Source organism: Lytechinus variegatus, chromosome 15 (assembly GCF_018143015.1).
Source record: "Lytechinus variegatus isolate NC3 chromosome 15, Lvar_3.0, whole genome shotgun sequence".
In the NCBI taxonomy this organism is placed as follows: domain Eukaryota; kingdom Metazoa; phylum Echinodermata; class Echinoidea; order Temnopleuroida; family Toxopneustidae; genus Lytechinus; species Lytechinus variegatus.
In genome coordinates this window covers 24,373,322-24,387,606 of record NC_054754.1, presented here as the reverse complement: position 1 = coordinate 24,387,606, position 14,285 = coordinate 24,373,322, and the positions used below count along the sequence as shown (strand labels likewise).

Below are 14,285 nucleotides of genomic sequence, written 5' to 3'. Positions count from 1 at the left end.
ATTCACAACAAAAAAATCATAACTTCCTTATTGTTTGTCAGATTTTGTTCAAACTTTCACCTATCAACTTGTCTGATTTTTCTTATTCCCTTTAAAAACACAATTTTTATTTGGGTTGGATTCCCCTTTAATCATTGATAAAAATCTTAAAACTTCTCCTGCTTTAAATCTATAGTGACACATAAACTTAGTAAAATCATCAAAATGAATGATAATTGATTAACAAGTCAGGTATAAACTTACTTTGGTAGCACTTGCAATATCAACAGCTTTTCTTATTTCTTCTTGGGTGACATCATATGTTTCTTCACCTTCATCTGCTTCTAAAAACCTTGCAAAGATAAAGCAATCAAAGTTCAAAAATCAAAAGGGCTGTGAAGTTTATGAAAGTAAAATAAAGCATTGACAAATAGCCCCAATATAATCAAAATGAATATGAAGAGCAAGTCACTTGATTAGGAGTTCTAAACTTTGGCAGCTATCATTGTACCATTAACTTCAATATTTTCCCATCACCTGAAATCTTGTACATAAACAAAATTGCTATGTCTATCCATCACCAGTTCTGCACTTCATGACACTCCTTCCAGTGGCTCAGTTTATTCATCATCCTAGTATAGCTTCTGTATGAGCTGCCAAAGGGATTACTACATCAGGTATCAAGTATCAAGTAAAACAATTTTCAATTCAAATTCATATTGCAGTATTTGGCTAGTGTATCGTCTTTTAAAAAATCAATCCATTTTCAAAGTACACACACGTTGTCTATACAATGTACATAATGGTACTGACTATCATGCTGTGATTCATGTTTAAGCTCCTCGTCATCTAAAGATTTTGGCTACTCTGCACTACAGATAAACATTTTTTTTTTACCTTTGATATGAAGTGATACTTTTCTTTCATGTTCATGTAGCAATGTCCAATATCACTTTGTTTTTCACAGACAAATTCTTATCAGCTAAAATCTGACCTATCATGTCAACCTCTGACCTGACAAGTTTGTTTTCAATTCGTCTAATGCCAATTGGTCCAATTTCCAACTCGTCTTGTATCATTTGGTCCAATAGCCATTTAGTTCAAGCATAATTTTAAATAATTGGACTAAGTGTTAATTATGCAAAATGCATAAAAATGAAATGGATATTAGACCAACTGGTTATGAGACGAAAAGGTCATATACAACATGGTGATCAGACGAAATGATGATTAGACCAAATGGTTATTGGACCAAATGGTCGTTAGACAAAATATTGGACGGAATGGCATGAGACTAAATGAAAGTAGACCATGTGGTGAGTGGATGAGTTGGCAGTAGACGAATTGGCAGTTTACCACCTGACCTACCCTGTTTCTTCTGGGAGTAGAAGTTCGCTCCTTGCAGCTTGCTTTGCAGCCAATGCAAACCTATCTTCACCTCTCTTCATGGTTGTCCTGTGTCGAAAATTCCTCATCTCTTGCTACAACAAAAAAGGGTGTAAACACAACAGTATAAAATGATATCGATAATAAAATTTCCATAAAAGCTACTATAATAAAAACAGAACAATGATATGAGAAGAAATTTATAATTCTCCAAACATCGACAAAGAAGGGTGTACACACCACAGTATAAAATGGCATCAATAACAAAAATTTCAATAAAAGTTTCTACAACAAAAACACAATAATGATGAATATGAGAAGAAAATGATGGTTCTTGGAACATCAACAAAAAGATCCATGGAAATTAATCTAGAAGAGTGAGTCCTGACTCCTTTATTGATATTAAAATGGAATAAAAGATTTAAACGTTCCAAAATCATTCAATCACAGCGGAATTAAAAGTAATTAAAAATTGGTATGACAAGAAAATAGTTAGGTATAGAAATCCATGAATAGAGTTCAATCATCTTTGATACTCTTATCAAATTGTCTAACTCACCGCAGTAGCTTTTTCTCCCCGTCTGTACTTCTTAACGGTCTCGTCGCTGATTGGAGCAGGGCCCGGGAATGGATCTTTTTTATCTCTTAAGCTCTCCTGGTCTGGTCTCCTCTTCTTAGCTCTCTTCTTTGATGCTGTGTTTTCTCCTTCATTCTTCTTGGAATCTGTTTGGGGCTGTTCTCCATCATCTCCATCCTCATTGTTGGTATCAAAGTATCTCACTGGTTTCTTTTAAAATTAGATACAAGCAAGTTCTTTAATAACAACAATATTTCACACAAATAATGATGATCATGATGATGATGAAAAAAAAATGATAAGAATATTATTATTTTCAGCTAGATCGATTATCATTATTAACTGAAAAGTAAAACAACAATCTAGTGCACCCAGGCTACAGCTAGACAGCGTTTGCCGCAGCAGTTGACATGTACACTTTGCTTATTACACGTCATCCAGCCATGATCACAAGCCAATTTTTGGATGAAGAGATACAGTTAAAGCATGTGCAATGCAAAAAAAGGAAGAACCAAAAAGGCATTGTCATGGCAATGCGATGTCAATGACAACACAATCATGACACTAACAGTTGAGGTGCTGGTCCAAAAATTGTCCCAGAAAACAAGGATATCCTCATAAACCAAGACAAATCATTTAAATTGTCATTGCTTATGGAGACAGTTTTTCTTCACTTACCCCTGCGGGACACGGACGGCAATTACAAGGATTGAGGGTGCTAAAAATAAATTCAGTGACCTCGATTCTCCCCCCCGAGTTCACCGACTATTCATCACAACTTGCGCCTTCCAATAATGAAACTTGATTAGCGCACTTGATTGATATCGGCACTCGACACTCAACAGGTACAGGTGAAAGAACCTTGGCTTTGACCACTTGTTCACTGCTACCACCCTGCCTGTGGGGAATCTACAGGTAGGACTATGGTATGCCAATGTTGTACAGAGGACACACTTTAAAAAATCATTAAAATATCACTTTTGTGACCAAAATTACTAATTTCCATACAGTTGCAATTTATTTTTCATTAGTAACTTGGGAATAATTTTTGTATTCACCAGAGCGCTCAAAAACTTGAATTTGGGGCATATTTTTGTGTACGCCCTCTATTGGTGGAAAGTAATATGGCAAGAAAATTTTCATTTTTTGATCTCTATTTTTCATTAAGAAAAAAATGATTTCAAGAATCAAATTTAAATAAGAGCCAAGTTGTATGAATAATATTAATAGGTGTAATGAAAACTGTCAGTGTAAAAAAATTAAGCATTTGCCCCAAAGAAAAAGAGAAAATAAGCCAAACATTGCCACCCTTATTTTGCAACACATGGAGATATAACTGAGAACAAGGTTATATTATAACCTTGTTCATTGAATGAGTGGCTTTGACTGAGCTTCTCTAGATTTCTTGTGTGGATAAATCTTTGAAAACTGAGACGGCCCCTGTAGCGTATAACTGGGACAATTCCAATTTGCTGACCAGCGCCTCTACTCTATGTTACTGCCTGAGAAAATGGCTAAAGTAAAACTAAAAAAACTGGGAAACATGCACTGCAGCCTGCAGAATAACGTTGCGTTTGTTGTACTTGTAGGCCTTTAGAAGTTTAGTTTTAAACTTTGTAGACATGGCCATGGAGGAAATAGAAGAGTACGTTAACATTAAGCAGGAGTGAAAAGATTGAAATTCGACCCTATTCAATTATTTAGTTCAGATTCAAGATTCCAAGAAACAAATATCCATTCATTATTTCAGTGATTCACCTAGACCAAAAGCTTCGGTCTCTGTTTTGTTGGTTGTTCAGCTGAACTTCGTTGGCTTCACTCACCAAATACAGCTACAGAGACCGAAGTTCTAGCGCGATCTGTACAGGGGACTCAATGGTAGGCACGGCCGTAGTCACTAGATGGCGCTGTCGCGGAAGTGCTCAAAAATTTGTACGTAAGCTTCGTTCGCTTGTCAATCAGTGCAATCGCATCGCGATGTGATATCGTCAAAATTAAGCCTCCGTCAGCGCGGATGAATATGAAAATTTTCCTTTGTGATTGTCTCCCCATGCGATGAACGATTCGCCAGCGTGTTGCTTAGGATTTTCGTGAGCTACTGACACCGTTTTTGTGCCTCAAATTCCAAGAAATCTTCCGAAAATAACCATCAAACAATCGGTAAGTCTAAAATGTCTTGAGCTGCCTTAAATTCTTACCTTATTTAGTTGTATTTTTTGGAAAATGGGTTTCGAAGGGTTCCGGATTTTTCGTTCGTTGTGAAACTTGATTTGATTTCCTTTCTGTGCATTGAAGTGAAATTGCAGCGCGGGGGATCGCAAGGGCTGTCGAAGCCTTTTTGCAAGCTGAGATGCCCTTGAATTTTGTTCAATTTCGAGCCATTTTTTTCGCGTACGGGGCGATTAAGATTAAATCACAATAGAGATTAAGAGATTAAAATTACGTCACGTACGTGCGTCCGTACGTGCGATGCACATGATGCATAGAAATGAACTTGAACTTGTTTCAGTCCAGAAATGCTTTGTTTTCTTCTTAATACTGGATGATTTCATCATTGCCAAATAAAATCTAACCATGAATAAATACCAGAGTAATGTCATGAATGGGATAATCATGGTCTTATTTGAGAAATAACTAAATATTTTCTTAAAACAAGTGAATATGGGGGATGTCACCAGTGGCTCTGCACTGGAAAATGAGCATTCATTCAGACACTGTTGGTCATGGGCAGAAATGATCCCAGGGCAGGGGGGACTTGCTAAGGGGACCCCGACACGTCTTCAGACAGTCCGGGGGGGGGGGGGCACTCAGTATATAATGCATAGTAGGTATGTGCCGCGAGGGGGACATGTCTCCCCTAAGGCTTAGGGGGCACAATATAAATGTCCCCCCTACCATTTCTGCTTTTATGATGGTAAGAAATTCATCATACTAAATCGAAATAAGACATGGATTTTAGGACGAGATGACCTTACTTTTGGGATAAAATTGATTTTGATAACCTTTTTTTTTTGCTTGTCATTTATTTTCATCGAAATGACCTGAAATTTGTAATGAAAACCTTTTTTTTTCTTGCTAATGCTAGTCAAATTTTCCAGCCCCTTTTGCCCCGTACCTTTTGGGAGAGATTTCCGCCCCTGCTGTCAGTGTCTGTGTCTAGTACTGGCTCTTTCTTTGAACTAGTTTTCTTTTTGCCAATTAGAATTAAAATTCATTTATGAAATATTCTTAGTGCAATTTTCAAATAAATGGTAAACCCAGTTGTTGTGTGTCCGGACAGGTTGTGTGTCAGGACGATCAGTTTTAGAAAGTCATTTGGAAAAATTTGCAAACAGTTTCATCAATTTTTAGTACAAATGTTAGGAAATATTATTGAGAACAAAATAGAAGATGATTACTTCCATTGAATTCATATTTTTAGTGTAATCCTGAGACAAAAAAGAAGGCTTCAAAAATATAAAGAGTCCGGACCCCCAACCCCCATCCTAATACTCAGTATAAATAGAGATTAATGAAGATAGTTTAAAATTAAAAAACCTGTCTGATGATTTAGCACTGACTTTGCTGTTTTAGGCATGACTGAAGATGGGGGTACTAAATCCAAGAATTGCTCATTCATTTATTAAAGCAACATTCATGAATACCGGTATAAGCTTGTTTGTTATATGATAATGAAAACAATCAGGCTTTATTGGCTGGGTGGTCCTTTATACAGTCACTGGTAAGCTGAGTGCAACTGCATGTCTTGCAAAGATGAGATCATGATTGCAGTTTGACATATCAAATTTATTGAGTACACCTTTATTTTGTGAATTATTTTTCTTCCACGGCATTGGGAATTCAAATTTATTTAATTTCAAGTAAGCCCAATCTATTGTAGTTTGTATTCACTTTATCACTACTAATTTGTTATTCATATTTTTCATTACATCAAATTTATTTTTGTTTACTCATGAGTGTGAAATGCCTTTGATTAGAATGAGAAATATTTTATTATTCATATGTTATAGGAAGTCAGCCCAACTACAATTGTTCAAGCAAACAAAACAAAAGAAATTAAATAACCAGCATACATGTATTTGGCTATATAGGAAGGCAGCCCACTTTTAAAACTGAAGATTATACTTTGAGGGACATAGATTGACGATGAAAATTTGTGAAGTCCCACCCCCCCCCCCATTTTTTTCTTGAAATTGTAACAAAATAAAATTTTAAAAATACGCTCACTTCCCTTCCTGTTTTGAAATATTGTATAGTATGGTATTGGTTGTCATGCCATCATTCCCCCTCAAAAAATTCCCACTGTCTTGAGTGACTCTTGATGCTTTTGCCTAAAATAATTTCAATAATATGTATTGATGCATTTTTTCGATTTCTGATTCTTTCTGCCAGAATCTCAGATGCCATCATGAATAACCTCATCCTCACTAACCATCACTACCTCACTACTCATGATGATGACTATCTACTTGGGATTGGAAGTTTTAAGTTCATCCTCACTAACCATCACTACCTCACTACTCATGATGATGACTATCTACTTGGGATTGGAAGTTTTAAGTTCAAGAGCGACTTAGGCCCTACTACCAAGCAGAACCCAGATGAAAATTTTGTGATGGAGCATGTTACAGAAAACAAATATCACGAAAGATACAAAAGATTTTTCTCTTTGTGTGTAATGTGTGCAGGACTAGTCTTGAGGACTTCATGATGATGTCTTTTTGTTATATTTTGACATATGGTGTACTTCTTCATCATGATGAAGGGTATGTCAAAAAAGAAACATCATCATGGAGTCCTGAAGACTAGTGTGTGACTCGGTGTGTTTGTGTTTATTTTGAGGACCTCATGTCTCATTATTCATTGACTGAATAAATGATCAGTACCTAAAAGTGAGAATCAATAATTGAGGAGAGTAGGTTAGGGTATGGATTTTAGTGAATTTGAGCAACTATTTTTGTTTTTGTCACCATCATTGTTATTTCATCTCCTATCATTTAAGTTATGTTTATATTTTCAGTTTATTTCACATTAAGTTTAATTAACCAAAATTGATTAAAGAGTTCAATTTTTGGGATAGAATTTTGCAATTTCATTATTCAGGTAATATGGATTTTGGTGATTCATCTTCTGCAGTTGGTCTAACTGCTGAAAATCTCAAGACCATGGCAGAAGACGGAGCGCTAACTAATGTCATCATGACAGCGCTGTCAAGATCAAGATGGAGCGAGTTGGCTCAGTTGCTCGTTGTTCCAGAGGCATCTCTGAAAACTAGGATTGAAGCAGTGAAGAAGAAAATTGTGAAGATGAAAAAGTCTCTTCATCGTGATGGGATGAGAGCCCAACTGCAATCTTTCCTGGATGAGCCATTTGTCATGCCTACATGTATGAAGATTAAATCAAAGCAAAATAAGAAGGAAGAGTCCTCATGCCAATCATGTTCTAAGTTGTTATGTGCGAACAAGAATACAGAAGAGCGATACAAGGAAAAAATCAAACACATGGAAACAGTGTACACAGGAAAAGTGAGAGAACTAGAAGAAAGTATCAAGGATCTCAAAGGTAAACAACAAAAAGAGAAGAAAAAGCTACAAGGGAAGAATCAGAAGCTACAAATGAAGCTAGACAGTGTTTACAAGATAGTAGGATGTATTAAGAAGAGGAAACACTTTCTAAGAAAGATTAGGAGCCTGCAAAAAAGAAACACTCAATTGAGAGAAAGAAACACTCAATTGAGAGAAAGAAACAACACACTAAAAAAGAATTATGAACACTTGGAGGTGCTCATGAAGAAGAGAAAAAAACATGAAAGGAACTGGATGCGGATGTTGAAGCGTGCCTTTCGAGGATCTCCAAGCACCAGGAATTATGTTGATCAACAGAGAGTCGCTGAAGTGCAATCTCCCTTTGTGAGTGAACTTGTTGCAGAGAATGACTTATTGCAGGACAAGATAGCTAATATTACCCAGCCCATCCCAACAATGGAAGGGAGACAATATGCCCCCGCAATACGTGAAGTATCGTATTATCTTCAGGTTGGTTTGGAAAGTAAAATAGTCCTCTGGTCAATGTTAAAGTCTGTCCAACACAATGGTACTTTTGGGCAATTCGTGAGTTGAATCATAAACAGCATAATTTTAGCAAATTGACACTAGTAAGATAATTAAACATTTACGTGTATGATACATCAAGCTGTCTGACCATTTAACTACATGTACAATTACCTTTGAGAAAATGACAAGTGATGCTTGGCCTTTTGTAACCATTCCATTGGGCAGACTTTGAAGCAGATGACTAGAATAGTAGAAATCATACTTATGTGAAGATGAAAGATCAAAAGAATTATTACAATTTAATAAATCTGAATTTAGAACACTGTCATGGTTATCAAAATAATGCATTGCTATCAAGTTGTATGACAATGCAATGTGAGAAATAATTGCAATCAAGTAATTTTATTTGCAAAAAATATATTCCATGATTTAATAATCAAATTTCTCTTCTGTACAGAAGAGTAAAAATGTCATTTATAAATCTTTAGGAAACTTTTTTTTTATCGAAATGAAAATACATGTATACTGGCAGATGTTAGTAGATTTTCCAGTGGGTACTTTTGGGCAATTTGAATTGGCACATTTTGAAGATGAAAATTTTAAAAGAAAAAAAAAACACTTGCTTTCCAGGGGGGGGCACACTTTGGTGAAAATGACATATTTTCAATACAAATTTTGACTGGCTCTCAGAGGGGGGGGGGGGGTTAATGAGCCCATTGTGCCCTCCCCTGGGTCCACCAGTGATAAAAACCAACATTTTGTGAATTTGTAAATTCAATGCATATATCTACAAAATGAAACTTACATGTTGGAATTAACTGTGTTTCTCGAAAAAATTCATTTATAAATCTTAAGAGTTATTGAGAACACATCAAGAATAAATAAATAACATTATATGCAATAACTGAATCTGTATTACATGCTTTTAGGATTTATATCAAGAAAAATTTAATCCTTGACATGGAGGGGCTGGTTTAGTAGTCAAATTCAAATTGTCACTATGATACAGTAATATGTGTAAGTCATGTATTATTTTGGATGGCAATGTACTTGTATGTTATTTTTGTCTCACCTGCATGGCAGAGTGAGTCTATAGGCGCCGTTTTTCGGCGGCGACGGCATCAACATTAAATCTTAACCGAAGGTTGAGTTTTTGAGATGACAGCATAACTTCAAACGTATATGGACTTAGTTCGTGAAACTTTTCCTTAAGGGTAATCAAGTATTACTGTACATCTTGCCTGAGTTTCAGGTCTTATGACCAAGGTCAAAGATAAGGTTAAGCTTTTGAAATGTCATAACCTAGAAACCATATAGACCTACTTCATGAAACTTGGGCATAAATTTAATCAAGTATTACTCAACATCCTGCCTGAATTTCGAGTCACATGATTGATGAAGGTCAAAGGCCATTTAGGGTCAATGATCTTTCGTAAAGCTCAAGGTATCTATTGAATTATCATCTATTGGTCTAGTTCATGAAACTTTGACATAAGAGTAATCAAGTATGACTGAACATCCTGTGCAAATTTCAGGTCACATGACCATGGTCAAAGGTCAATGAACTTTGGCTGTACTGGATATCTGTTGAATTGCTATAACTGAAAATCTATTGGTCTAGTTCATGAAACTTGGACAAAAGTGTAATCAAGTATCACTGAACATCCTGTGGGAATTTCAGGTCACAGGACCAAGGTCAAAAGTCAATGAACTTTTTGCCATGTTGGGGGTATATGTTTAATTACCATAACTTTGAAAGTTTATGGATCTGATTCATGAAACTTATATAAGAGTAATCTAGTATCACTGAGCATCATGTGCTAGTTTCATGTCACATGACCAAGGTCAAGGGACTTTGGCCAATTTTGAGGTAGTAAATAGATTGGTGTTTATATAATGTGGATAAATAGAGGTAATCAAGTATCACTGACAAGTCTTAGATCGCATGATCAAGGTCTAATTTCATTTATTGTCAATGAATGCAATATTGTTTCAAATAGGAATGGTATTTTGTTGTGGATAATTATTTTGTAATAGTTTTCTAAGTCAGCACTGCTGCTATATTGAATCACACAATGCAGGTGAGACTGCCAGAGGCACTCAACTTGATAGTAAATCAGTATCCATTTACATTATTATATATAGAATTTAATTAAGTTTGACACATGAAGAGGTTGCTTTATTCATCTTTGATAAATGATCCTTTGTTATAAGTCCATCCTATGGGACGCATTATGGTCATGCTCAGTGTCCGTCTGTCCGTCCGTTGACTTTTCCTTGTAAACATGATAATTTCAGTTTAACTTAGCCTACATGTAGGTTCATATAATTTGGTGCGTTGGATACTAGATTGGATCCCAGGAAGTGTATTGATTTTGAGGTCAAAATGTCAAAGGTCAAATTCACAGTGACATGTTTCATCTTACCCTTCTGCAGTCCTTGTAAGCGCATTAAATCATTTAAATTAACTAGGCTCATATAAATTGGTGTGAATAGTACTAGCATGAATCACATGTAGCCTATTGATCTTAGGTGCAAAGGTCAAGGTCACGTGAATTTGTTTTCATTTACCCTTCTGCTGTCCTTGCAAATGCAATAACTTCAGATTAAATTAACCTAGGCTCATGTAATTTGGTCTGTATGATACTAGCATTGATCCAGGAATTCTATTGATTTTAAGGTCAGAAGGTCAAGGTGAAGTTGTCATCTTCCACTTTTCTTGCTTGACCAATAACTCCATTTTCTGTGTAACAGGAGGCGTATTTTGTGCTCGTCTTAGCAGCACTCTTGTTCAGTGTTAGAGCAGGTTTCTATTTTGAATTGCAGGAAAAAGAGAGTTGCAGAAAGTCGAGTTGGTGAGGTAATTCGGACAGAAATAGAAACTGTTGCTGAGAGGCAGGTGGAGAAGTTGCCTTCTACTTCTACACAGCGTCGACTTGGTGCTGAGATGAAGGCGCTCAGCCAGATGCAGGTGACAGCTGCTCTCCATGACAAAGACAAACTCACACTTAAATATGATGGTACAACGAAAGGAACCCTCGGGCATATCGCAGAGGTGGAAGTTTCCTCTGGAAGTGAAACGTATTTGGTTGGAATGAAGCAGCAACCAGGAGGTCAAGCGTCGGATTATGTGAACGCAATTACACAGTGTACTGGAAGTGATTTGCTTGGTGCATGCAGTAATACAATGACAGATAGATGTGTAACTAATGCTGCTGTGGATGCCCAGATTGAAGAGAAGATTGGAAAAAAGCTGAACAAGTTCAGATGCGGGATGCATCCTTTGGATTCCATGGCAAAAAAAGCAGATTCTGTTCTCAAATCTCTTGACAAGGAGCGGATAGTTCCGAGCAGTACTATGCCATACCATCGACGAGGGGAGAGCAACGCACAGGCTCTCGTACGTGCTGCTGCGAAGCTTTTCAACAATGCTGCCACTGGAGATATTGCTGGACTAAGGACATATTTGAAGGACAGAGGATTCAGTGATTCCCTTCCACGTTGGGTTGGCAACCGTTTTAACATGCTTTTCAAGAGTGCAGCAATGTTAAGCGAGGTTGGAGACGGAATAATCGAGTTCTTCACTAAAGTGACAAAGCCTTCGAATGACCTCCACAGATCATTTGTGAATGCATGGACGACAGAGTCAAGGACGGATGTCAAATGCCTTGGGATTGTTCATCATGTGCTAACGGGTCCATGGATGGCAACCATTGGAGCAAGTCAGAATATTCTGGATCTGAACAGCATGTTTCAAAATGCTCTCGTCTTTATTGAAGAGTGCCACAAGGACACAGAGCTCCTGTTCCACTCTGAAGTGAATGCCTTCCGAGGCCAGATTCAGGATGTGGATAGTTGGAGGAGGATAACCAAAGATCCTACCCCTCAAATGCACTCAACTCTCTCCCACATCCTGAATGGTTTTGTTGAGGTGATCAAGAGACAAATGGAATCGCAACTTCCAGGAGGTGAGTTCTGGAATCCATCCAATGAACTTAAAGAAGCTGCAAAGTCATGTTCCCCCACAAACATCAGTGGTGAGAGGAATTTTGCCATCCTCGATTCTAGACTCCACAGAGCTCCAAATGCTAAGATTTGTAAATTGGAGGGACAGGTTATGTTTTGTGCCAACAAGACAAGGAAGTGGCTAGAATCATCCAGCCCAGAGAGGAAAAGGCACCTCATAGAACAGGCAGTAATCCAATCTAAAAAGATCAGGACTGAGGACAAAGCAGCTGGAGAGGCTTATATTGAAGGAGTCAGAAAGAGAGTCAGATGTAAGCAGGAAAAGATGACTGTAAAAGATGCCAGGGAACGGAGAAGAATTGAGGACTTAATGGAATGTGTCATCACGCATGGGCTAATTGCCAAGGAGAACCATGGTGAGAAGCTGAAGGGGATGTCCAAGACTCAAGCCTGCAATCTCCTCAGAAAGCAAATAAGCTTTCGCACTAAAGTTTTAAAACAAAGTGTTCAAAAGGTTGCCCTCTCCAAGTGCTCAAGAGAGGAGCTTGTAAGAATAATATGCAATTTCCCACAAGATCATCATCATTTATACATGTCATACATCATAGATCCATCCATCATTCTTCACCAAGCATTCCAACATCGATGGGATGAAAATGGCCGAGACCACTGGTATCAAGGTAGAGTGGTGGCACTCGACAGTGGAGAGCTGAAGATACATTATGATGGCCAGGATGAGCCCTACTTTATGACACTTCAAGAATTGTTAACAGATTTATACCTTCAAGATGTTATCATGGTTTGACTCTTGCCTGCAAAAAGAAAAACAAAATGTAAGTGGGAATACAAATGGTGCACACATAATACAGAAATACTTTACAACTGCTTTGATAGCAGTAGTCTAAGCATACTGTTTGAACAACACTTTATCATTGGTAACACCAAAAGTATAGAAAACAAGATGTGTAGCCTACACATGTATCATCAAAAGTGTGGTAACTTGTTTCCTGAGGTTAAGTTATTTTCAAACAAATTTTAAAGGTTATTCAAACAGCATATTAATGTGCATAAATATGAAAATATTTCCTATCATTAATAGTGAATGGTTTTCATCTGAACAAACGAGAAAATTGATGTGTCCAAAGGACAAAGATGACCCCACTTAACTTTGAGTGAAATTCATTCACTCAAAAAGATTTCACTTACTAGTAATTTTTTTCCAAGCATCAGCAAAATATGTGAAGTCATTCATCTTGCTGTAGCATAATGATCTGTGACCTTTGACCTGTGGACTCCAAATTCAAACTTAGCCTGTATGTTTGTGTAATCTACCTACACACCATATGTTTTTAAATCTGTTGAATATTTCACACAAGTTATCATGCTGAAACCAACTCTCATATCTATTGAGCTGTGACCTTTGACCTGCGGACTCCGAATTCGAACTTAATCTGAATTTTGGTGTCATCTACAGTGTACCAACACACCCATTTTTTTTTTAATATGTTGAATATTTCCTAAATTATGTGAAAACCAACTTGCATAGTTCATGAGCTGTGGCCCTTGACCTTTGACCTAGCTGCAGACTCTGAATTCAAACTTAGCCTGTATTTTGGTGTCACACCAAAAATTTGTAAAAAAATCCATAAAATATTTTTTGAGTTATTGCACCGAAGCCAAGGGGGGGGGGACAGACTTACAGAAAATGCATGGACGGGCAATGCTTACGGTCATGCCCCCTTAGGACTTTGTCTGTGGGGGCATAAAAAGAATATACATGTATATGCATGTTTACTATGTTGATATTTCACTTTTTGAAGAAAAATAGAGATATATGATAGAACAGGTAGTGCTAGATGTTCTGAGGGTGCCCTTAAAAATTAGGCGGGGGGGGGGGGTTCACAAAGAATTAAGTATAACTTGGAGTCGCCAATAAATGTCCAGTTTCATGTGGTAAAAAAAGGACATCACATCATTGGTCAGATCATGCTGAGAGGACATGCACTACTGCATATTAATCAGTAAAATTGTGTGTTATATTTCATGTGCGAGCACCAAGCATGACTTTAATTCATTCTGAACTTGTAGTGAATCCCCCCCCCGTTATGCCCCCAAAATTGTGCTATCATTTATGAATTACTGCATTTTGGAACTCATTGAAATTCAAAATGAATCATATATAGGACAGCGCAACACCATATTTGGTTAAAAAAGGAAGGGCATAGCTCATCAAGTAGAGCAACAATTTTGACAGCTAATTCCATATCCTAGAAATAATATCCTGAAAACACAAAGTAGAATTATTTTTTCTCAGAAGGTGCGCC

The 14,285-nt window shown here is 37.1% G+C and overlaps 1 protein-coding gene across 1 annotated transcript in view; it reads right to left on the bottom strand.

Annotated features, from left to right (window-relative positions):
• Nucleotides 1–14,285, bottom strand: part of LOC121428728 (WD repeat-containing protein 46-like) — a 37,073-nt gene that overhangs the window by 20,407 nt on the left and 2,381 nt on the right. Inside the window, exons 2-4 of the mRNA XM_041625539.1 lie at nt 1,925–2,152; nt 1,348–1,460; nt 244–331 (exon numbers count right to left, since the gene is read on the bottom strand). Coding sequence (XP_041481473.1) covers nt 244–331; nt 1,348–1,460; nt 1,925–2,152 — 429 coding nt within the window. The remainder of the gene's footprint in view (nt 1–243; nt 332–1,347; nt 1,461–1,924; nt 2,153–14,285) is intronic.